Source organism: Xyrauchen texanus, chromosome 27, assembly GCF_025860055.1.
Source record: "Xyrauchen texanus isolate HMW12.3.18 chromosome 27, RBS_HiC_50CHRs, whole genome shotgun sequence".
NCBI lineage: Eukaryota > Metazoa > Chordata > Actinopteri > Cypriniformes > Catostomidae > Xyrauchen > Xyrauchen texanus.
In genome coordinates, this window is record NC_068302.1 from 37,377,496 (window position 1) to 37,404,938 (window position 27,443).

The 27,443-nt window shown below is 36.5% G+C and overlaps 1 protein-coding gene across 1 annotated transcript in view; it reads right to left on the minus strand.

The window, feature by feature from the left end:
• Positions 1-12,978, minus strand: part of fgd1 (FYVE, RhoGEF and PH domain containing 1) — a 39,866-nt gene extending 26,888 nt beyond the window's left edge. The window contains exon 1 of the mRNA XM_052095060.1: positions 12,754-12,978. Coding sequence (XP_051951020.1) covers positions 12,754-12,811 — 58 coding nt within the window. The 5' untranslated portion in view covers positions 12,812-12,978. The remainder of the gene's footprint in view (positions 1-12,753) is intronic.
• Between the last annotated feature and the right edge of the window lie 14,465 nt (positions 12,979-27,443).

Below are 27,443 nucleotides of genomic sequence, written 5' to 3' on the forward strand. Positions count from 1 at the left end.
CTGACCATGGTTTTACTACAGTTACTATCGTTCAACTATGATATCTGAAGTAATACCGTAATGGTTTTTACTACAGAAACCATATTTTACCACATGTGTAGTAACGCCATAGTAATAAAACAGGAAAACCACTGAAGTACGTGACTTAATATGCAGCGACTGCCATATTTAAGCATTCATAGGTTAATTTTCTCAAAAATTGCACGACCCTCTCATGAGACACAATAATATTGACTCGACCAATGGTGTGAGTTGGGGCAGGACCATCAGTTTCTCTGACCAATGGCAGATGGAGGGCGTGTTGAAAACTTTTTGAAAACAATGTTTATTTTTGAAATTCTGTTTTGTTTTACTACAGTACAAATAGTAAAATATCGATAGTAAAATATCGTTTCATTTTCATAAGAGATGGATAAAGCTATTGCGAGGGGTAACCCAAAATAAGTGCGAGGGAACGCAAACTATTGCGAGAGAACTCAAAACTTGTGAGGAAACGCAAACTACTGCAAGGGAACGCAAAACTTATTGCAAGGGAACGCACAACTTGTGAGGGAACACAAAACGTTTTGCAAGGGAATGTACAAATTGTTGTAAGGGAATACAAAACTTATTGCAACAGAACGCACAACTAGTGAGGGAATGCAAAATTGATTGTGAGGGAACACAAACTATTGCAAGGGAACACAAAACTTATTCCAACAGAACGCAAAACTTATTGTGTAGGAATGCAAACGATTGCAAGGAATGCAAAACTTATTGCAAGGGAACACAAACTATTTCAAGGGAACACAAAACGTTTTGCAAGGGAACACAAACCTTATTGCAAGGGAATGCAAAACTTATTGTGAGGGAATGCAAAATTGATTGTGAGGGAATGCAAACGATTGCAAGAGAACGCAAAACTTATTGCAAGGGAACACAAAACTTATTGCAAGGGAACACAAAATTTATTGCAAGGGAACACAAAACTTATTGCAAGGGACTGCGAAACTTATTGCAAGGGAATGTACAAATTGTTGTAAGGGAACGCAAAACTTATTCCAACAGAACGCACAACTTACTGTGAGGGAATGCAAAATTGATTGTGAGGGAATGCAAACTATTGCAAGGGAACGCAAAACTTTTTGCAAGGTAATGTACAAATTGTTGTGAGGGAACGCAAAACTTATTGCAACAAAACGCACAACTTACTGTGAGGGAACGTACAGCTTGGGAGGGAATGCAAAATTGATTGTGAGAGAACACAAAACTTTTTGCAAGGGAACACAAACTATTGCAAGGGAACGCAAATGGAAACTCAACTTATTTTTCATGATGAAATGCAAACGTTTTTGTGAACGAACGCAAAACTTATTGTGAGGAAACGCTAAATATTGTGAGGGAGCATAAAAGTTTTTCAGAATATATCTTGCCTCCCTGTCCACTGAAGGGCTCCATGTGAAGTCTTGAATTGTGAGGTCTTGTTAAGTATGTTTCTCTCCGGGTACTCTGGCTTCCTCCCACCATCCAAAAGACATGCAGGCTAGGTTAATTGGTGTCTCCAAAAAAATTGCCCTAGGTGTGGATGTGGAGGTGAGTGTGAGTGTATGTCTGTCTATGTGTGGCCCTGCGATGGACTGGCGACCTGTCCAGGGTGTCCCCCGCCTTTCGCCCAATGTTAGCTGGGATAGGCTCCAGCCCCCCGCGACCCTGTACACAGGATAAGCGGTTGACGATGGATGGATGGATGGATGTTAAGTATGTACAAAAAATATGAAAAATATTTAAAACATCTGCCATATAAAAAATATATTAAACTACATAAATATGTGTGGTGGGACCAGTGAAAATATTGGCAGGGCAAGTAAAATTCTGAACTAGTTGCCTTACCTGGCCATCAAAATAATCCTAGAGTCCTAGCAAGGCAGAGAATAAATCTGGCCAGAATTTCTGAAAGTGGCACGGTCTAGATGACGTTACCATTTAAAAAAAGCTTGCCTGTACCCTCCAAAGAGCTATCTGGTTCCATGTGGTGACACTCATACCAACTAGAGCAGACAGGGGCTGAAATGACTTCCACATGCGCTACCAAAATTACTTAAAGGTGAAAAAAGGATAACGAGGGAGAAACCAAAATTATCCTGGCTATAAATTTTTATTCTCCGCATATGTTGTTTTTCCCATGTGTTCTGGAGTTTCTGTACAGGAAGGGAATGTGTACTTTGAATTACAAGCCCATTTGAGGTGGGGCGAATTAAATATGTATCAAAAGAACAGGCATATCTAAAGCATGTTACCTGAGGGGCATGTAAAGATGATAGATGCCTTTCAGTTGTTGTCAGAGTAATTCTCTTAGATTGTCGTATTGTAAAAAGCAGAACAATGCAAAACTATCTGCTTGCTAAGGTATTCTGGGTGATTGCTAGGGCATTGCTATGCAGTTACATACTTACATACCAAGTAAAAAGAGCATCTATAATACTTTCGCCCCTAGATATGGTTAGGGTCTCTCCTTCAATGTAAATATATGGGATTTTTCTGCCCTTTTATTGTCTGCCAAGTGAAATCATAAAGCTAATCTTAACTTACAGTACTACTCAGAAAGGCTCTAACTAATTTTTCCACATGTTCTTTGAGATAGTCTTGTTTTCCATGGTCAACAAAGAGCAGACAGTAGCAAGAAATCATTCCATTTTCAAGGCGCTAAGCCTGAAGTCAACTGAGGCATCTAAACAGATGGGGAAATTCCTCCTCTCTCCTTATTTCTCCAAAACGACTAATAGCATGCATTTAAATGGCAACTACAAATGTATGTTCAAGCGGTACTTTGAATGGCATCAAAAGTAATTCATTACAGAAATATGCCACACACAGCCGCTTCTCTTTTCAGAAGTTTTCTCCTGACTGACTGAAATTTTCATGCTCCATTTCTCCTGAAGACATAAAGTGCAGACGGGGGGCTTTTAGGGTCATAAAGATAAAGCAAAGACAGCCATACAACTGGAGTAAAAAATATGCTGTACTGCTCTTCTTTTCAGAGATTTACACCATTCTTAAAATTAATCCATCCAGTTTATTAAAGGAACAGTCCACCCAAAAATAAAAAATATGTTTACTCATGACTTTATTTCTTATGTGGAACGCTAAAGGAGATGCTACTGTAAGTAGAATGTCGATGCTGCTCTTTTACATCCGATGAAAATAATAGGGGGAAGGATGGTATGCTTGGGGTCATTGTCCATTTGGAAGACCCATTTGTGACCGAGCTTTAACTTTCTGGCTGATGTTGCTTCAATATATCCACATCGTTTTTCCTTCCTCATGATTTCATCTATTTTGTTAAGTGCACCAGTCCCTCCTACAGAGCACTCCCACAACATGATGGTGCCACCCCCCATGCTTCATGGCTGGGATGGAGTTCTTCGGCTTGCATCACCCTTTTTCCTACAAACATAACAATGGTCTTCAATTTTTGTTTCATTAGACCAGAGGACATTTCTCCAAAAAGTAAGATCTTTGTCCCCATGTGCACTTGCAAACTGTATTCTGGCTTTTTTATGGCAGTTTTGGAGCAGTGGCTTCTTCCTTACTGAGCAGCCTTTCAGGTTATCTCGATATAAGACTAGTTTTACTGTGGATATAGATACTTGTCTACCTGTTTCCTCCAGCATTTTCACAAGGTCCTTTGCTGTTGTTCAGGGATTCATTTGCACTTTTCACCCCAAAATACATTCATCTCTAGGAGACAGAATAAGTCTCCTTCCTGAGCGGTATGATAGCTGCGTGGTCTCATGGTGTTTATACTTGTGCACTATTGTTTGTACAGATGAATGTGGTAACTTCGGGCATTTGGAAATTGCTTCCAAGGATGAACCAGACTTGTTGTGGTCCACAATTGTTTTTCTGAGATCTTGGCTTATTTCATTCATTCAAAGAGGCACTGAGTTTGAAGGTAGGCCTTAAAATACATCCACATGTACACCTCCTATCAGAATATAATCGTCTAATTGTCTAAAGGCTTGACATAATTTTCTGGAATTTTCCAAGCTGCTTAAAGGGCACAGTTAAGTTAGTGTATGTAAACTTCTGACCCACCGGAATTGTGATATAGTCAAATAAATGTGAAACAATCTGTCTGTAAACAATTGTTGGAAAAATGACTTGTGTCATGCACAAAGTAGATGTCCTAAACTACTTGACAAAACTATAGTTTTCTAATATGAAATCTGTGAAGCAGTTAAAAAAATAGTTTTAACAACCTAAGTGTATGTAAACTTCTGACTTGAACTGTAGGTCTGTAAGCATATATTAATTACCCATGATTCAATAGCACATCTGCCTCACCACCTCCCTGACAAACAACTTTGAAGACATTCAGACCAGATTTCCTATCGACTATAGCAGCCTCCATTTCAATAACAAAACCTGTGGGTTTGAGCCACAAATTGATTGAAATGATTTCTAATAAAACCATATCGAAGGCAACAGTAAATGTATGCAAGTATTTGGCAATATGTTAATAAGCAATTAGAGAGCTATGGCAGATTTACTTTTACAATTGCACCCGAAAAAAGAACAAATCTGGCTAAAAGCAAAGGAAATGTTCTCCAAGGTCAAATGTTTGAGGATGAGAAAGCACATCGCACAAGCAAACCGGATATACCCTGAACCTGCATTGAAAAGAAGTCACCATAAAGAATATTCACACATTAGGACACAGTTTAAATTCTGCTACTAAATGGTGCCAAAAGAGCCATAAAAAATGAGCTGTGCTACAGTGAAGACAGATCGAGGAGGTACTACTGGGTAGCACTGAGGCACAGCGAACCACGTTTTTACAACGTCTGCAGAAATCTCAAACCAATGGGTATAGTCTCTCTCTCTCAGTCTCTCTCTCTCGGGATATTCAGATTGATAGCTACGCTAAGCCACAAAAACTACTCTTATTTAAAACTACTTACTTGCATTTCCACACAGGTGAAAAAACAAAACATTTTCAACATTTGAAACAATAACAAAATGTCTTCCAGCTCAGTCATTCATAAACTGTTGGTGCAGTTACTAAATAAAATCTATTCCCAATTAAGGACACTATAGACTTTCAAAAGACAAGGCTGATTAATATTCATCAGATTTTTGGACATTTTGGGATATTGGCAAAGGCAGATAACCAGAATGTGAATGTGAATTTTATGTCAATATTGTGTACAATAAGTGTTTAATTTCATTTCTGCACTGTTTACAATATTGATTGTTTATTTCTCATTTGCCAGCACTAACTTGTGTTAAATGTCAGGGATAATGTGGGCTTCCTCTTGGGCTCCCTCTTGTTACAATAACATGCCCAATCAGAATTCCCTGCACCCTGTCAGTCAACTTGAGATCAATAAGCCACTTTGAACAGCATCACTTTGATGACTCATCAATCTTATCTGACTTTCAATGAATATTTCATGAACTCACTGTCATAGAATGAGAACTAGCACCTCAGAAAATCCAGATGTCAGTTTTTGTGTCGAATATTATACTCATCCTAAAGCCTCAACATCAGACCGCCTGCCCACTGAACACCCACAGTTAGTAAACTGACCATCTGATGCATATTGCACACAAATATCGCAAGCACTGGCTGAAATGGCAAGCTCCAATCTAATTGGCTAGCTTTACACCACTTGGTTTTGTTTGTGGCACTTATAATCAACTCTCAACTTTTCTGAATCATGTCTGTGAAATAATGAGCCTGATCTTGTGCGAATTTGGCAAATGTAGGGCTGGGTGATGTCTTAAAAAATGATATCTCAATATTTTTCAGCCTATTGACGATATTCGATATATACTGTATATCGATAAGTATGTATTTGCTCCAAAATGTCTCAAAAGTGTTTGTTTTTATAATCAGATGAACCATCATTTCATCCAATCAGCCACTGTAGCCAAGTAGATTAAACATTTTAAAGACATTAAATAAAAATTGAATAATTCGTTTTCATTAAATAAACACAAGGGAGAATGAAATTCAATCATTTTCATTGATATGCACTTTATATTTATATTTCATACACAATGATACATAGTAGCTTAATAAAAAGCATTATTTACATTTAAATGTTTTTACTGTCCAAAGCTACTTCACTGACTTATTTTTGAAACCCCCATGAACATTGCAAAATACTAAATTATTACTGTGGGACACGTCAGGTTGATTATTATAATATAATGCTGAATTATCATTATTACTCTGATTATTAGATTTGCATATACAAAAGTAATATATTTCTGTCCTGTTTACTTCATCTTCACCTGGGGCTTTTACTTCGACACAGAAAAGGTAAGACATTTTACACACTCCAGGTAACACAGAAGTAAACAATTGCAGTGTAGAAAAGGTTTGCTAGGTTTATGCTGCTAAATAAAGCAAACGCATCATCACAGTCTGTGAAAAAGGTCTATGTGTATTTGACAGTTTACAATGTTCTGCATTTCATGAAATGCTGTAATTTCATCCTTTTCTGTTATTCTGTGCTGCATTTGCAGTTTAGTATAATAACTTGTAACTAGGGCTGTCAATCGAATACAATTTTTAATCGAATTAATTACACTGGTGTCCCGATTAATTAACCGTGATTAATCGCATATACAAATATTTTGTTGAGAAAGCCCCTCATATAACAATAATTCTATATATAATGATGAAATAATTACACATAGTTATCTTTAAATATTAAATATATATATATATATTAGGGCTGTCAATCGATTAAAATTTTTTATCTAATTAATTACATGGTGTCCCGATTAATTAATCACGATTAATCGCATATATAAATATTTGCTGAGAAACCCCCTCATATAAATATAATTCAATATATAATGATTATACATATTTATATAAATATATAATCATACATAGTTATCTTTAAATATTATATATATATATATTATATTCAGATAATTAAAATGAATTACATTCCTGTAGCAGAAGAGTTAATAATTGATAAGACAATATAAAAAGCAGCTTTAGAATACAATGTATTGTTTACTACCATATTATTGATCATAAGTCAATTATTGACACACAGTTCACAGCAATCCATTACACAAGTGAATTTGTCAATCAGTTCGAAATGTATTATGAGGGATTGTTTAAGGGCCCGTCAATTTACACCTACGTCAGACGTCTCAGGTGTGTTGCGTCATAAACATAAAATGTTTAAGTCACTGTGTCAAATTAAATATAGTTTAATACTTAATCTTTAAACACATCTTGAGATCCCTTAGCTCGCATTCGAGTGTTTTGAACAAAAGAACGTAACGCATGTTTGTGTTGTTCTGCCTACTGAAGTGTTTTCTTCACTGAATAAACTGGTCCGTGGGCATTGCGATTAAGTGCATACATTTTTTTTAACGTGTTATTTTTTGTAAAATGAATCGCACTGAATTAACGCATTAAATCGACAGCCCTAATATATATATATTCAGATAATTAAAATGCATTACATTCTTGTGGCAAAAGAGTTAATCATTGATAAGACAATACATAAAAGCGGCTTTAGAATACAATGTATTGTTTAATACCATATTATTGATCATAAGTCAATCATTGACACACAGTTCACAGCAATCCATTTCACAAGTGAATTTGTCAATCAGTTCGAAATGTATTATGAGGGCTTGTTTAAGAGCCCGTCAATTTCAACAAGCGTCAGACATGCTTGTGTAGCGTCTCGGGTGCGTTGCGTCATAACCAAACAATTTTTAGGTCACTGTGTCAAGTTAAATATAGTTTAATACTTAGAACACATCTTGAGATCTCTTAGTTCGAATTTGCGCTCCATCAAATGTTTTGAATGCAAGAACATACGAATGTCTGCTTTGTGCTGTCTGGTTGTTTTCTTCACTGTATAAACTGTGCGTTGCCACACGGCTGAAATTTCAATTACTGCCCTCTGGAGTAAACAGGTGGTACTACAAGCTTGCATTTCTCAGGAATCTTCCTTATTACAATCCGGGGGCTTTGCAATTAATTTTGTAAAATATTTGTATGCGTTATTTTTAATACAATTATTCACACTGAATTAACAAGTTAAATCGACAGCCCTACTTGTAACTGTTAATAATGTTTGGAAATGCACGAATGCTTGAACCTGCGTTCCTTTGATTTCACAAAACACGTGAACTGATCTATGAGCACTGCCATGCACGTTTGTTCTGAATCACATACAGACCGTTTATATGTCTTTAAATCACAGCCTTTTGTGGATTAATAATCACATATGACCAACTTGCCATTTTGATGTTATTTTGTTTAATTGTGCAGCCCTGAAGGATTGTGAACTGAGTCTACTGATGAGCTCTTTATGAAACTTAATGGCCAAAGCACATTAAAATGATCATGATTCCCACAATAATGGTTAATGTTACATCGTCAGCAAAATTATCTTGATTATATCATTCATCATAATTCATTATATATATTCTATATAGCACCCAGCCCTGCGTGACTGTGGCAACATTTTTGCAAAATTACATTACAAGTGGTTCATTACACGTATCACGGCACGTCTGAGGTGAAATGTCCAATCAGTGGAGTTAAAAGCGAGTTAAATGTTTTCCCAAAAAGATGAGGTTTCTATGGTCAACATTGAGTTTTAAATCAACTAAACCTCCCTACCCTAAACCTCGCAGTATAATCTATATCAGATAACTGCACCTCTAAATGGCCAGGTTTGGGAGGGTTACTTTTGAAATGTATTCCACTACAGATTACAGAATACATGCTGTAAAATGTAATTTGTAACATTCCATTAGATTACTCAAGGTCAGTAACATTAATTCTAAATACTTTGGATTACTTCTTCAGCACTGGTAGATTTTTTCACTTGTTTTGACTATAAAAACTCAAGACAAAATATACATGTTAAAAATACATTCTCTGAAAAACCTAAATATCTTATGCAGTGTTGTTTCTAAAACAAGATAAATCAAATTGATCTTGTTTTAAGGATTTTTAGATATTTTTAAAGGAAAACAATATTATTAAATTATTATCAAGAATATGATTTTTGCCCTAGTATGAAAGGTCTTACAAGAAAAAATTAATTATGATCTAACATGAATTTACTTGATAAAAAATATGATTGTGTCTGGTAACATGTGCATGTAAAATGGCTAGAAATAGCATTTTAGCTTAGCGTAAAGCTGACAATTTACACAAGGTTTATTTCTATTTCTTCTGCTCCAAACTTACTTCAAACGTACTTCTCTGTCTGCTCGTATGAATGTAACACATCATAAGAAAGTGTTTCACCGCTGTTCAAATGCACTTTGGATCACATCATTTATGTGTATAAATGTTTTCTGTCTGAAAGGACTAAATATTAAATTAAACAAATGACAATAAAATGCAAAGTAATCTCTTCAGTAATACAAAATACAAAATGTAACTGTATTCTAATTACCAATGATTTAAAATGTAACTGTAGTGGAATACAGTTACTTATATTTTGTATTTTAAAAACGTAATCCTGTTACATGTATTCCGTTACTCCCAAACCCTGTAAATGGCACATTAAACAAAACGCACTGTGGTTGGTCGCAGACAGTAAAACAACCTCTTCCTGTCTAATTACGTGGTTCTTGGCTAAAATAAGCTGCAATGTGGACTTTATGCCATTTAGTCAAAGGTCTACCTATGCAAAACTATAGTCATCCCAACATGTATATATTATAAAGGGTAAAAGGAAACATGAGGCTTCTGAGGCTATGGAAAAACACTCTTTGATAATATTTATTCTGCTGTGAGCCAAGGGATGTGTTGAAAACCAGGGGACTATTTTTATGCTCATCAGGAGCGTGTACACTGACAGGACAGTCACTGTCGCCACACAAGCTGAGTGCTTTCATCCAAACACAGCCAAGATTCAAGAGAAGATGACACTGCATAACAATGTATAGCTTGTGAAGTGGAAAAACAAGTCTGTATTACAGCACCAGAAAGGCTTTGTAAAAAATCTGCAAAGAAACTTTACAGGAATCTTCTGAAAAACGCTGCAAACACTATAATAATCTATTAGGTCAGTGGTTCCCAACTGGTTTTGCCCTGATTTAACATCAAATGTTGACCCGACACAGAATCAAACAACCCAGAATGTAGTCTAGGTTGTATTTTAATTTACCTTGCATGGTAATATTCATGATTTTTGAGGATGAGCAGTGCTGGACTGGTAATCTGGCATACCGGACATTTTCCTGGTGGGTCGATGCACTTTTGGGCTGTTCAGGGGTGGACTGGCCATCGGGATAACCGAGTGGGCCAGTGGGTTGGCCGCAAAATGGGTAGAATGGGCCGCGATAAGCTAAAATGTGCTGCCGTTATGCAGAACAAACAACAAAATGGTGCCACAATATGCAGAAAAGGACAACAAACAGGCCCCCGAATCCCGGGCCGATTTCTCATCCCAGTCCAGCCCTGAGGATGAGGGAATGTTTTTCAACCTGTTCACGTTTTCTTCTGCCTAAATTGGCTATAGCTTCAACTAAGTGACAGATGAACTTGTACTAAAATAGCATTGAGTTTGATTGAAAAGTCATACAGGTTTGGAATAAAATGAGGGTGAATACCTGATAGCAGAATTTTAATTTTTGGGTGGATTATCCCTTTAAGAACCAATATCTTATGCACTATATCTTATGTTCGGGAGTATATCAATTAAAGTAGCGACGTTACTAATTTAAAGCTGAATTATGTCATTCCTATGACACTAGCGCAACCGAATGGAATTGCAAAAATAAACATTGTTTTCAAAACAGCTTTCTGAATACGCCCCTCGTCTGCTGTTGTTCAAACAGTCAGACAGTCCCACCCCAACTCACGACATTGGTAGAGTAACTTTGTTGGGGGCGGGTATAAGTGGGTCGCTCTAAACAAACACAGGAATTTTTATGGTGCCACAGAGACACAGTGTGAACAGTTTTCAAGAAAATAATTATATGGATGGATTCAGTTAAATATATAATAAGTTATTTTCTAGTTTTCTAGTGTGTGTGTGTGTGTGTGTGTGTGTGTGTGTGTGTGTGTGTGTGTGTGTGTGTGTTCAATTCAGTTTATTTAAATTATTATAGTCTGTTTTTTTAAAGAAAGAAAAAACACTGTGTGCATCCTCACTGTACCTCATGTCACTTTTACAAATGACCCAGCAACAAAGTTTTTTAATTTTTTGGATCATTTCGATAAGATCATGCTTAATGACGGCAGGGCAACAGTTGCTAAGAAAGGATTGGTCAGAAACACTTTTAAGGTGGGGCTTAGCGAAGGGTCAAATACCATGGTTAAACAATTGTTTATGTAGTAATACCGGTAAATTATCATTAAGGGAATGTCACCCTAATTTAATATATATCTATCAGGTTATGTTATTGAATTCTGCAGTAGAACTGATTACAGAATTAAACAATATAATCCGATTAGACATCTGATTATATATCTAAAAATATTGTATTTTTTAAAATAGTTTCAATATATTAGTTACTTTTTGTAGTTTAGCTACTTTAAGTTATTAGAGGTTTGTAGCTTGGTATGCCACAGTTTCAAAGTAGCTTCCCCAACATTGATGATCTTATGTGACCTACTGAAGGTGGTCGATTATGTAGATTACACTTGTGGAGACATCTGTGCCTCTGAAGTCTGCATTAATGGGTCAAGCATGGGACTAAAACCAGCACAACACCACACAACACATCTGCTAGTCATTTTCCAAATGTAGATATGCAAATAAATCCAAGAGAAAATCGGTGTGGATGAGGACATATATTTTAAAATAAATATATGACAAATTACATTCCTAATGGAGCATTTTACCCTGTTTTACAGAAAAAGGTAGGAACAAACACCCTAGAAATTAGGATGCTTTTAGAGATGGCTACAATCATTCATTGCCAAAATGCAGCATTCCAATGGAACACATAGCTGAAATGGATACTGTAGTCAGACACACCCACTCGTTCATGGGTTGACAGATAACAGGCATTGTTTTGATGTATCATACATCATACAAGAGCAGTACATACAAGAGCATTTCCATAACAACAACAACATGAAACAACAACATGAAAACACAAACACATGCCTACAGCTCACATTCTTTAATTATGGCAGTAGTATGCTCTGTCAAATAACCTTTAAAAATCATGCATGCTGCAGTAGTAGTATCCTGTGGACTCGAATACACATACACACACTCACACACATTCTACATGTCAAGCTGCACTGCATATTTCCCTGCATCCGTGTGCAGCAGGCAGCAATGCACCAGCCTGCAATATGTAGGTGAAGCACCAGGAGCATTGCACAGACATCTAAATTTTGTACAGTTAAATATGTGCATGTAGATGTGATTTATCATGTCCATGACACATATGTTACAGGAGCATGTCATTAATTTTAGGCTACTGCATTTAAAGCCCCCACCCCCACTCCACCAAAGGGGGTCTGTATAAAAAGGCATCCAAAATTAATCCATGACCAAAATACACATTTTATGATAATGCATGCGAAACATAATCGAATGCCATCGCAAATTACTTATGAAAACATGCCATTTGAATTCTGCCCTTTACATACTGACACACTGAACTAGTGAACATGCATGTATAATATTCCGGGCATGGTGCTGAGCATTCAGTGAGCACAAATATACATTGCAGATTCCCAAACTATTTCGGTTTAATTACTATGTCGAAATACAACAGAACTGATGTGGAAAAAAAGGTTCTTACCCCGGAGCACACTGGTTTTATCCATGTACATCGCGCAGCAAAACACCAAACCAGTCATTAAAAGGCAGAACGGGAGACACAACTTCCCCCCAACCGCTCAAAGGACAAAATAAAGATCAAATGTACACATTTAATGCGAAATAAAACCGGCTGAACGACCTATGGCGCGAGAAGGATCTGCGCTCTCCACGCGAACGCGCATATCCAGCGGCACGAGACCAACGCTGGTTTACCACACAAACCGTCAAAAAAGCAAGCTAATGGGTCGGAAACAAAATCAAAACGAGTATATGAGGTGTTCTATAGCGGTGGCCCATGATGACACCGAAAATATAGAGAAAATATGGAAATAAAATCCACCCTCGCGCCCCCCATTCCTCTCCGCCTGCCCTGATAGCACAGACAGCAGCAGGCATCACAAACGATCAGACCCAGGTTCTCGCTCCACCCTTCTGCATCAGCCCTCCCATCCTCATCTCTGTTTCCTTGACAACAGTTTAGATGATTTACATTGGTCTGTGTGTGTGTGTGTTGTGATATAGCTAATATTGTAATTCAAAGCACAAATGTTACTGTCAGCCATTGAGCTATTTTCTGTAATTTGCCATGTATATTATGCATTTTTCATATTTTACTCCTTACAAAAAAGTACTGTGGTGATACTATGATATATTGATGGATGAAATGGTAATAACGAGGTACTGTGACATATATAGGCAACAGTGTTATCATATTACATTTACATCACATTTACTCATTTGGCAAATTCATTTATTTTCCCAAATGCGACATGCACATTCAAGGTCGCTGTATATTTTATTCATGTGTTCAGGTGGGAATCAAACCAATGACCTTGGCATTTCCAGCACCATGCTCTACCAGGAACACCACCACAGGATCAATTTATAATTTCCATATTCATATACCATGAAATTCCCATGATATTCTGAAGTACTTCAAAGAATACCATGGTAAAATCACCATGGCAGTGAAAAGAAAAAACAGTACTAACATGTCCAAACAAAACAAACAAACAAACAAACAAACAAAACATATAACTAATATATCTCTTAATATATGGTGGGCCAAAGCACTTTTTATTTGCATATTGTGTTTGTAATAATAAATGTATATAAATGATAATTATTATTACATGATTTTAAATATCATATTTATATAAATAATATTAATTATTACAAATAATAGATTTATATAAAATATATAATGCAATTATTATTAATTTATATTTTAAATGTTTCATATTACTAATTATTATTGGTTTATAATAAAAGTATATAAAAATATACATTACAAAACAAAAAACAAACATGCTACATGGTGACCACAAACACATGGCGATGTCATAATATGTTTTGGGTTATATTCTGTATTTCCTGTATATTTTTCTGTATATTCTAAATTCTACATATTAGGGTACAACAAGGCTAAGGGCGCACCATAAGGAACATTTGCATTTTTTCTGGTCACAAAATGAATCGAGATCGAAAAAAAAAAAAGATTTTTATTGAGTATTGATGGAGCAACATTGTGTGAAAATAAATAATAACAGAAGGTTGTTTTGATTAAAATTCCAAAAGGTGATAGGGAATATTTTACCCCACACTTGGGGTAAAAGGCCTCTGTGGGGGTTATAGTGATATAATGTAGATATAAGGACAATAGTTACAGTGCAAAATTTGTCAACTAATGCAAAGAATTTCCCAAATATTATCCTTACACTTTTGGACAGTTATTTATTTATTTATTTTTGATCCCCTTATTCCCCAGTTTGGAATGCCCACTACTTAGTAGGTCCTCGTGGTGGCGCGGTTACTCACCTCAATCCAGGTGGCAGAGGACAAGTCTTATTTGCCTCCACTTCTCAGACAATCTGCGCATCTTAATGGCTCCTTCACACTACACAACTTTCAAAGACATCGGATCATGGTACCGTGCATATTACAAAACTGTCTGTCTTGTCACTGAAGTCGTTGCGTTTTCAAATTACACGAGGAATCTGCGACAGGGGTGAACACATTACGCGACATTACACTATTGACGAATCCCCGACGACACTGCCTTGACTCCAAATGACGTTTCACAACAGACTACACGCGAGAAGTGATACAAGATATGAAAACAAATGCATGATCATATGTTATGCATTTCAGAATATGACGTGTATGTTTTTAATCATATATTTTATTGGTTGCGATATGGAAAAAGTACCTCCTACTGTCAAATCTACCTATTTGCTTGCCTGACTGTCCAAGAGAATTGGCAATTTCTCTCCAACTCTTCTCTTTCTCCACCCGGTTGTGGTACAGTTCAGAGGAAACATCAAATCTGGTGCTCCTGCAAATGTTCCACTAATTTTACCTCCATTTCTTCGGTCCAATTAGAGTTTCTTGATATCACAGCCGTGCTAGTTGATGTTCTGTTGCAGGTACATCAGGACTCCTCCCACTGAAACTTCCCGTGCCCCGTTTCTTGCTCTCTCATTGGCTGTAGTTCAATGCTGCAGTTGTATTCAGTCAAAACATATTTCATATTGCACGATTTGGAATCGCAGACAGGTCCAGATATTTAATATTCTAGATATCTCTCTGACATCGGCGACGCGTCGGTGATTCTCTCAAATCGCGTCTTTGATAGTTCATACATTGCGATCGTCACTCACAGGAGGGAGCTCCGATAAGCCTACGATTTCAGGCTTTTGTCGGCGATCTCCACAAAACTGCAGAGACATTTGTAGTTGCATAGGCTCCAACTTGACCAAAGGGGACACAGCTCACCCTTATGATGACAGCAAACGAAACAACTATTTGCAACAAAACAACATAAATACCACTACAAAAGAGCTAAAACCTCTATCTATGAAATCTATTTAAATTCCCATATGTTCCCTGTGACCACAGAAACATAATTTAATAACTCAAATGCAAGGCATTGTGGGTATTCCCCATAGCCTCAGTTTTGTACTTAATAGTTTGAGTTACTAACACTTAAAAAGACATTTCAGGTATTGTTTTATCAAGATAACTTGTTTTTTCCAGTAATGACAACATTAGGGTTTAAAATGTCAGTGTACTTGGTACCACATACAAGTATTTGCCGTGGAACTGTATAAGTACCATATTTATATATGCCATAGACTTTTACACGGTACTTAAAGGTATTTCAAAGAATACCATGGTATCAACATCATGGTAGTGTAAACAACATAGCATGTTTTTATTTGGCAGCCGCTGCAACTTTGAGTTCATTCAAGGTATACATTTTTAATCAGAATGTATGTTCCATGGGCATTGAACCCATGACCTCAGCATTGCTGATCTCATGTTTTACAAGATGAGCAATAGGGAATACTTTGTGCACACAATGTTAATATGCAACAAACAGTGTTTAACTATTTCTGTTACTGCAACACTGCAATTTTACTCTACTCTAAAACATGAATACGTTCATAACAAGTGCATTTTTCTCCATTATGACAGCATCGTGGATCTGATACACTTGAAATGAGTGCAGTTAATAAGGTTATGACTGATCTAGGGCCTGTGACTCATGGTATGACCATCTTTAGAGTTAAACCACACAGACATGGTGCCGTGCAATTAGATTCTCTTTAAAACAGGCATCACAAACATCAGATGGCTGACACTAATTTTTCATGCACCCTATTTGTGTCATGTTTAGATGTACAGACTTGAACCACGCATGTCAAAAACACATTCTAAGTGTAAAGATGTAGAATGGCATATTGGGGGTTTAAAATCTGAATCCACATTGATAAACTGAGATTTTCTATTTCATTTAAACCTGGAAATACACAGAAGGTTTTAGGACAAGAATGTGTAATGAATAAAGTTGTTTAAAGGGAGCTCAAATTGATGTTTTGTGAAATCTTGGATGCAGGACATCCAGAGAGGTAAATATGATTGAGGAAATGCTTCTCACTGTTGACATAAACCAATGCAAACTCATCCAGATGGGTTTCAAGCCGGATTAATGGTTCGTAGGACACAGAGTAGAGGCTGAAAACTGAATAACAACACAGAATATAAAAGTGTGTCACAACAGTTCCTCTGCAGGGGTGACATTAGGTAAAGGAGGTGCTTGCCTGACCTCTGAGGTGTGACCTCACACGTAGCTTCCCTCAAGACATGACACTTCATCATGCCATCATATGCATTCTAGGCTCATTTGTGATGGGTGCATGTCCCTTTTGTCAAAGGTCTGAATAATCCTCTCTCAGAGAAATTTGGGATTACATGGCACCAGGGCAGTGTATCATTTTTGCCACATTTCTCGCTCTCTATCTGGCTCCTTTCTGCCTTGGTCCTTACACACCCAGTATCTGTAAATGTAATAAAGAGTAAAAATCTCCTGATGTGTTCCATGGAATAAAAAAGTCACATGGGATTGTGAGGGTGAGTAAATCATTTTGGGTGAACTATCAGGTGACTGAATCATACTCTGTCTCTTTCTCTTTCAATTTCCTCACCCATGCTGGGTCCACAGTGCTGTTGCCCTCTCAGGCCTTGGCGCAGGTTGTAGGCTTTAAATGGAGAGATTTACCCCCCTGATTTCCCCAGAGAGAAGACCATCTGCCTACTGTCACCCTGCCCATTACTGCGACTTCTATTCAACGCGCATGCTCGCTGACAACAGCACATGTCTTAATGCCTGAGGCCATTGACTCATATACATGCATGTGTTCCTGTTCTTAGACACAGGCAGACAAACAACATTCATATTTATAAGTTTATTAAAAGCTTGCACTGACTTCCAAGAGCATTGTACGTGTATTCTAAACCATAATCATCTGAAATTAGATGTAAAACTATCAAGCTCCAATCAGAATTGAATTGAGAATGCCTTTTAAATTCAATTCCTGAATTTGAGTCGCACCACTAATAATAGCACAATAGAGTAAATTACTATGTATATACATTTATATATAAATACATTGATACAGTATATTTATCGATACCTTTATTAAATGATATTTAGGGTTTTAAATGTCCTCTTGTGTGTAGCTCAAGGCCATAAAATCCTAACAACAGCCCCTTTGGATGGAGATAAAAGGGTTGTAGAGGCGTTCAATGGTCTTTTGCTTGTGACCCGGAAGGGTGAACTAAGAGTTAATGGGGTTGACCTTCCCTCTCTGCATTCATTGCACTTTTATTAGCCTCTCGACAAAAACAATAATATCACCTTAGAGTATCCATACATGGAGCTTCTGCAGAGTGAATTTAAACCGCTTCACAATTCATTATTTCATCTGACTATTGGATTTAAAATGGCTGCAGGCAACTTCTGGTAAAATATTATTTGAAGCAAGGTTAGAAGCATGATAATTTAGCTACCATGTTGCCAGTAAACCTGCTACATTTGGAATAGCATACTACCACCCTACTTGAATAATTACTGCTGTACGCAGGGTTTATACTGTGTGGATTATGCAAATTATCTGTCTGGATTAGCAAACCAACATGTCACTTGTAGTATTTGTGCAGGAAGAAAAATGTATACTGTGTATAGTATGCAAATGTTCTGCTCAGAATAGCATACTACCATACCACTTGTATTATTTCTGCAGTGCACAGGATACAATATATACTACGTGTAGTATGCACATTTTAATTGACAAAACGTACTACCAATCACCTTGTCTTATTTCTCCAAGTGCGCATGATGTATACTGTATGTAGTATGCAAATGTTCTGTTCAGACTAGCGTACTACCATACCACTTGTTTTATTTCTGAAGTACGGAGGATGTATAATGTGTGTAGTATGCAAATATTCTGTTCGGAATAGCATACTACCATACTACTTGTATTATTTCTGTAGTATGCATAATAGAATACTACCATACTACTTGTATTATTTCTGTAGTACACATAATAGAATACTACCATACTACTTGTATTATTTCTGTAGTACGCATAATAGAATACTACCATACTACTTGTATTATTTCTGTAGTGTGCATAATAGAATACTACCGTACTAGTATTATTTCTGTAGTACGCATAATAGAATACTACCATACTACTTGTATTATTTCTGTAGTACGCATAATAGAATACTACCATACTACTTGTATTATTTCTGTAGTACGCATAATAGAATACTACCATACTACTTGTATTATTTCTGTAGTACGCATAATAGAATACTACCATACTACTTGTATTATTTCTGTAGTATGCATAATAGAATACTACCGTACTAGTATTATTTCTGTAGTATGCATAATAGAATACTACAGTACCAGTATTATTTATGTAGTATGCATAATAGAATACTACCATACTACTTGTATTATTTCTGTAGTATGCATAATAGAATACTACCATACTACTTGTATTATTTCTGTAGTACGCATAATAGAATACTACCATACTACTTGTATTATTTCTGTAGTATGCATAATAGAATACTACCATACTACTTGTATTATTTCTGTAGTACGCATAATAGAATACTACCATACTACTTGTATTATTTCTGTAGTATGCATAATAGAATACTACCGTACTAGTATTATTTCTGTAGTATGCATAATAGAATACTACTGTACTAGTATTATTTCTGTAGTATGCATAATAGAATACTACCATACTACTTGTATTATTTCTGTAGTCATAATGAATATACCATACTACTTGTATTATTTCTGTAGCATAATAGAATACTACCATACTACTTGTATTATTTCTGTAGTATGCATAATAGAATACTACCGTACTAGTATTATTTCTGTAGTATGCATAATAGAATACTACAGTACCAGTATTATTTATGTATTATGCATAATAGAATACTACCATACTACTTGTATTATTTCTGTAGTATGCATAATAGAATACTACCATACTACTTGTATTATTTCTGTAGTACGCATAATAGAATACTACCATACTACTTGTATTATTTCTGTAGTACGCATAATAGAATACTACCATACTACTTGTATTATTTCTGTAGTATGCATAATAGAATACTACCATACTACTTGTATTATTTCTGTAGTATGCATAATAGAATACTACAGTACCAGTATTATTTATGTATTATGCATAATAGAATACTACCATACTACTTGTATTATTTCTGTAGTATGCATAATAGAATACTACCATACTACTTGTATTATTTCTGTAGTACGCATAATAGAATACTACCATACTACTTGTATTATTTCTGTAGTACGCATAATAGAATACTACCATACTACTTGTATTATTTCTGTAGTATGCATAATAGAATACTACCGTACTAGTATTATTTCTGTAGTATGCATAATAGAATACTACAGTACCAGTATTATTTATGTAGTATGCATAATAGAATACTACCATACTACTTGTATTATTTCTGTAGTATGCATAATAGAATACTACCATACTACTTGTATTTTTCTGCAGTATGCATAATAGAATACTACCATACTACTTGTATTATTTCTGTAGTATGCATAATAGAATACTACCATACTACTTGTATTATTTCTGTAGTATGCATAATAGAATACTACCATACTACTTGTTTTATTTCTGTAGTATGCATAATAGAATACTACCATACTACTTGTATTTTTCTGCAGTATGCAGGATATATACTGTGTTTAGTATGCAAATTTTCTGTTTGGAATAGCATAGCATACATTTGATAAAAACACCAGACGTAATTCTCCCTCCGCTAAGCCCCGCCTTAAAAGCATTTCTGACCAATCCTGACCAATCTCCACCATTACTCTGTCAAGCGCTTGCTTTTTTACAATGAGAGTCTACAGGAGTAATGTGTGTTTGAGCAATTTTAAGCGGGATTTTATTTATATGATCCAAAAGATTTAAAAAACTTTGTTGCTGGGTCACTTGTAATAGTGACACTAGGTACCCAGTGATTATGCACACAGTGTTTTTTCTTTCTTTCTTTAATAAAACAAAACTATAATAATTTAAATAAACATTGAGAAGAGCATGCTATGGATTAAAGTGTGTCAGTCCTCATTCCCATATGAACATGTTTAACATCAGTGAGGACACCCTACATTTTCTCCAAGGTAAATTAAAGCTAATAATTTAATATTAATTCATTTAGGTGTTGATTCAGCTCTTAGTAAATATGACAGTAAATAATGAGCTCACAGCATCAAAATGAGTGTGTGATGAGACGTTATAAGCAGTTCTGCTCACTTACACTAATGTTATGAGGTTTGTAATCGCAATCAAATGATGCTTCTCTCTTTTCAAGTGACTGTGGTAATCGTTCACCTCAATTCTGATTTACAGTCTGCAGTTTTCAATCAAATTACTGTATAATTGAACAATTTCTTAAAAATAAAAAAAATCAGATAAATATGCTTTACAATGTCACTCTTCATTCCAGCTCACTTAAGAATATTATCCATTCCGTTTATGAGAATATTTTGCCAAAAACTGCCGTTCATGGCAATCTCCCATTCATTCTTATGGGAAGTTCTGCAGTGCTTGTCAGAGTGAGCAACTGTAAACAAGGGAGGCGGAGCTTAGCGAAAGGTCCGTTACAGACACTATTTTAAATGCCTACTCCTTGACTTATTATTTAATCGGACTCCCAGGTGTTAACAATTTTTACGTATATATTATAATATACGTATATATTAACAAAATATCTAAAAATATCTTTTTTTCAAACACGGAATAATCACACTTTTGAATCCATCACTTGGTGAGGTCATGTAACAACAATGTAGCATACTAAAATTGAAATGTTGATCACTACAGTATGTCAAATGCAAACGTTGCATAGTAGGCAGTATGCAGTATATACTACAAAGTGTGCAGTAAGTATACTAGAATTCCATTCTAAACATTCTAAGCCAAGTTTAAACCATAGACTGTAAAAAAAGATGGACGACGCCCCTTCGCTCTTTTCCATTGGTGAGAACTGAAGCCGCCAGTGTCCCGATATGGCGCTGACATCTTGGGACTTGAGTCTGCGCAGTTGCGATTTCGGGACCAGACCTGCGCAGTAGTGATCAGGAAGTAAAGCCGCGAAATCAAGGCCCCGCCCTCACTCTCGCTGAATCAATCGCAAGCACACACCCCTGCACTTTTGACTTATGACAGTGTGAAATAATTAATTATAGAAATTTAGTTATTAAATTTAAAGCTCCAATCTCCTCAGTCCTCCGAAGATACCGAAAAAAAGTCAGTTGGTGCTTCAGTGACTACTTCGCTCAGAGAACCTGTCAATCACAGCTGTCAATCATAATGTCACAGCACCTTTTTATAGCATCAAATAACTAAAAACAAACTTATTTTGAAAACAAACACTTGAAATTACATCAACGTGATAGAAACTACAGTAAATGACAGAAACTATCTTTGGAAAAAAGATATGTGAAGTGTAATTTAAGTGTTTACTTGGTCTCACATCCCGTTGAATAACATGGGGAGGCGGGGTTTATGACCTATACAATGACCAGTCACCGGGGGGGGGGCGATCGAGACGTTTTGGCTTCACTTTTGAGGGCTTTTGCGGCACACTTGGTTTAAACACAGCAAACAATACTTTTTATGCAGTACTGCAGTTTTGCATTATTTTATCTAAGAAATCATCTAGACTAATAAAAATCATTACAGAGTTCATGTGTCTCGTGGTGGTGGTGGGTGGGTTTGGGTGGTTTGCGAGGACATTTATTTAAGTTACAAACGGGTAATTACAAGGGTATTATGCTATAAATGTGGTTTATGAGGACATATCTAAACAATGTTTTTTGGAAAATTAAAAATGCAGAAAGTGTTTGTGAGGGTTAGGTTTAGGGGATAGAATCTGTAGTTCGCACAGTATAAAAATCATCATGTGTATGGAGAGTCCTCTTAAGGATAGCTGCACAAACTTGTGTGTACAGAAAGTGATGTGTGTGTGTGTATCAGTAGAATAGAGCTGGCTGTTGTTGAGCTGGAGTGTGTAGTGTGTGTAATGTAGCTGGTGTGAGTGGTGCAGGGCTGAATGAGACCTTGAGAGTCTCAGCTGTTTGCTTGCTGACATGTTGAACTCGCTCCCAGAGGGCTGGATTTGTTACGCCTCCTTTACCAGATGTCTAACAACACTCTCAGATAGAGGGGCTGCTTGTCTGCTGACTTGTGAGAATACTTTTAAAAAACATGATTAATGATATCCGGTCCTTTTTTAAACAAGCCTCATCTGACTTTCAAGTGACTGTGAACACAATTTGCCATCAGCATTTAAAGTATCGTTCAGTTTTAAATCATCCTGACCACAACATGGTCTCATAGAATATCGATACTACTATACCTAAATATTAGCAAAATGACTTTTACACGGCTCATTGAATGTATCACAGGGCTCTCCTGGTGAAAAAACAAAGACTTTTGTTGACTTTTGCACAAATCACAAGTAAAACGGCACATTAAAAGGTCTTTTACGCATACTTTTCGCCCTGTTCAACACATAATGCTATTTTATGACACCTAAACATTTTGCACGGTGTAACATTGTAATGCATGTATTACATAACCAACTACATTTACAAGCATTTTCAACCATGATAAAATTGTGCAGTACCTCAACTGACAGAGCTTTGCACTTGCAAATCGAAGGATCGGGGTACGAGTCTGGAAAAGCACGCGATTCGACATGTGAGCCGAAAGTGTCAAGCACCACGAATTGGTTGCATTAGCAATTGTGTTTTCCATCTTACATTTGCTTTTATGACACTATCAGTTAAGTTTAGGTTTAAGTTTTAGGGTAGGGAGGTTGGTTTGGTGATTTAAAACCTCATCTGAGTAACAAGCATAAATACACAAATCGAGTACAGTAAGACCAGGAATGTGTAATAAGAAAGTAAACAGGTCCATTTTGATTTGAATGCAGACTTTGAAGAACATAAAACGAGCCGGCTCAAAGAATCTTTCTCTGGGAGCGAACAAGGTTGCAGATATTTAAGGCAGACCTTCGCTAGCAGTGCATGAGGGGTGAAAGATTTATGATATCATTGATTTTTACTCCGAGTAGCTTCACTTATCTCTAGCTCAGTAAATCCATCTTCCTTTGTTCTCAGCATTCCTCTCTTTTATTTCAGTTCTGATACTATTGTATGTTTAGATGGGTGCTTTTCTGCACATTCTGTAACCAGACAACATTGTTCACCTCAGACAGGGAGGAATGCGAGATCAGTGATCTTTGACTTTGGCATTTCAATGTCTGAAACAGCTATTATAATGTCTTAAAGGGATAGTTTACTCAAAAATGAAAATTCTGTCATCATTTACTCAACCTCATGTTGTTTCAAGCCTGTATGACGTTCATTCTTCCATGGAACACAAAAGATGTTTGTCTCAGTTACCATTGGTGATGTGCAAAATTAACAGTTTTCATAATCGACTACTCAGTCGTTTTTTGAACGACTAGTCAGTGTTTAGAAAAGTAATGTATAAATAGACTATGTTTAAGCGACCCCAATCAGATGCTTTTTAGAGGAATATACAGACGCTAAACCCAGCACTTCAACATGGTGACTAACAGATAATTTTGTGGGTGCACATATATTTCAAGACATCAGACAGTTTAAACCTTTTTAAAGAAGCAGTTTAAACATTTTGAAAGTGAAAGTGGAGATTTTTGGTAAAAAAGGACTTGAATATCTGTTTCTCACCCACACCTATCATATTACTTCTGAAGACATGGATTAAACCCCTGGAGTCTTATGGATTACTTTTATACTGTCTTTATGTGCTTTTTGGAGCTTCAAACTTCTGGTCTCCATTCACTTGCATTGTAAGGACCTACAGAGCTGAGATATTCTTTTAAAAATCTTTATTTGATTTAATTCAGCAGAAGAAAGAAAGTCATACACATCTGGAAGAGAATTTTAATTTTTGGGTGAACTATCCCTTTAATTAATTTGAGACATGCTTCTCCCATTAAAACCACCACCACTAAAAATATTAATGTTTGTAGTTGACCCCACTAATCGACTAGTCAGTTGTTGAAAGGCTACTTACCATTCACTTTCATTGCATCGTTTAACCATACAAAGCAAGTGAATGGTGACTAAACATTCTATCTATTATTTCCTTTTGTGTTTCACGAAAAGGAAAAGTCATACAGGTTTGGAACAACAAGAGGGTGAGTAAATGATGGCAGTTTTAAAAATGTTTGGGTCAAACTACCTCTGTAAAGTCATGGAGCCATGAGGGCTCAGTTTTGTAAACATTAGGTCCGACACAATCATATTTGTTACTATTAAATGTGAATCAGCAGTCCACCATATTGAATGGTTTTTCACATATTAAGTCAACATGATACGGCATTCACAACCCATTGTACTTCCGTAATGTGCAGCATTCCCAAGTGAAACAGGATATTCACTGAGATTTTTTTTTAGACTTAAATATGTTCATCTGGAGCTGATTGGATTGTGAAAGTGGTGTCTATATGACAAGTGGTTGAAGGGAAGGATTGAAAAATGTCTTGGTGACATAAGCCGAAAAGGAAAGTCGTTTCAAAGGCGGAGCATGAAAGTATATTTTGATCAAAGAGTACAAACACAAGCATTTAAAAAAAAAAATGTATGATGATGATGATGATAATGAATTGACTTTAAATTAAATTTGATTGAGGATTTTGTCATTTAAACATCAACAGACATGCACACGTGGTCTTGGATGCTGACCATCTGAAAAATGCTACACGTATAGGAAAATCCAATGAATGCTGCATAGACATCTCTCGTTTCTTTCTGTTGGAAAAAGAAGTGGTTAAGAGGTCACGTTTTTTTTTTTTGCCTGCCTTCTCGCATTACGTTTTCTGCTGTGGAGAGGCAGAGACGCGACTACCCCCCACCCCCATCTCCAGACCCACATTCGTCTCTCTCGTGAGCCGTCTAATCAGCGCGGAATTTTGAGACCTATCTCTGTATTTATCAACCACTCCCCTTTACTTGAGCAGATTAAAGCATGCTGGATTTGAGTGAGTGGATTAAAGCTCTCTTTTCAACGACTCTCGAGTGATTGGAGCCTCCGTTGCTCGCTCTCTTTCTCCCCAGTCCTGCCACGTTGTCCGTGGTTTCAACCAGCAGCACGGCATTCCCGTCCACTGACACAGTGACACACTGTCTTTGCCTTTTTCCTGATTGCCCTCTCCAACCCCCTCTTTTCCCTCTTCTGCTTTTCTCACAGCTGCAGTAGCAGATAGCATTTTAGCTTATGTCCTTATTCAAAGACTTACCCACACAGTCACTGCCACTTCGATTACAGACACAATTTTCAAACTTGTTCCTTCAAGTGACTGCTTGCTCTTGTAAAATAAAGAGCTAGTTAGTGTCAGCAGAGCTCTCCTTGAGTAGGATGCAAAATTACGCTTGACACTTAAAAAACAATGGGGTAAAAAAATTAGTTTTCAGCAAAAGGAGGTGCTTTTGGTTAACCTTAATGTTTAACATGACTGATTATTGTGTTGTAGCCGAGACCGAGTCATGACCAAGACCAGAGTGTATCGAGACCTAGACAAGATCAAGACTTTGAGGGGTCGAGACCGAGTCAAGACCAAGGCAGGGTGAGACCGGGTCAAGACCAGACCAGTGCAAGTCCCACACCGCATGACACACTTAAGATAAAACTTGGAACATGCTAACATAGGCACGTCTCAAATTGATCTGAAAGATCCACGTTCCTATAAAAACACTCATTCACCTCTTTTATTGCCACACATACATATATATAATATATAACATATAATAATATAATATATAATGTTGTTATTTTGAACAAACAAGTGTGTGCAATTTTGCTAACCACATAGAAAATAGAACAAAGAATGCCAATCATCCAACATATAAAATGCAGAAAAGCTGTAAATGAGTTTCAGAAATGATGACATAATATGCCAGACCTGAACAACTGCAGTGGCAAAACACTCTCAAAACACTCAACATTTCTGTTTCAGCTCTATTTGAGGAGCTCCACGTGTCTGCTCCAAACACCATTCAAATTCACTGACACTTACTTAAAAATGACAGCAAGTTATTACACATCTTGGTACTTGTATACAAATGAAGTAGATAGCCTTATAAGAAAACATAATATGCCAAACCTGAACAACTGCAGTGGCAAAACACTCTTCATAAATCCAAGCGCAACACCATCACTTTTGGGGTGCGGGGAGGGGTGATGTGTAATTTCAAACAAAAATGACTGAAGTTATTGGTTGCATTTGAAGCGTGACGTTTTACATCCAATCACAGTAATGATATTAACAAATAAATTAAACAATGCACTGACAATTTTGTGATGTTTCCACAGTTGTGGTCTTGACCGGTCTTGGAATAAATTCCTGAGACCTCTTTGTCCGAGACCGAGACCTTCAAAAAGAGACCGGTCTCGAGTACTACAACACTATCAATATTATCTACGTTGTTTTATTGTACAGTTATTTAACCTCCTGAGACCCGAGCATGACTGCTGCGTGCATTTTCCATTCCGCTTTTTGATTCGTAACTAATAGCACCAAAGAAAAATGCCCATTTTTTTTTTTAAATGTTTAGACAAAAGAGTTTGCCTCTTGGTGTCCACATATGTGGACAGCAGTAGTGTAGCGCAAACAGTGGTGGCCCACAAGCAAGAGATGCTTGTATTCCTGGCTGCTACCTCAATAACTTATATGTGCATA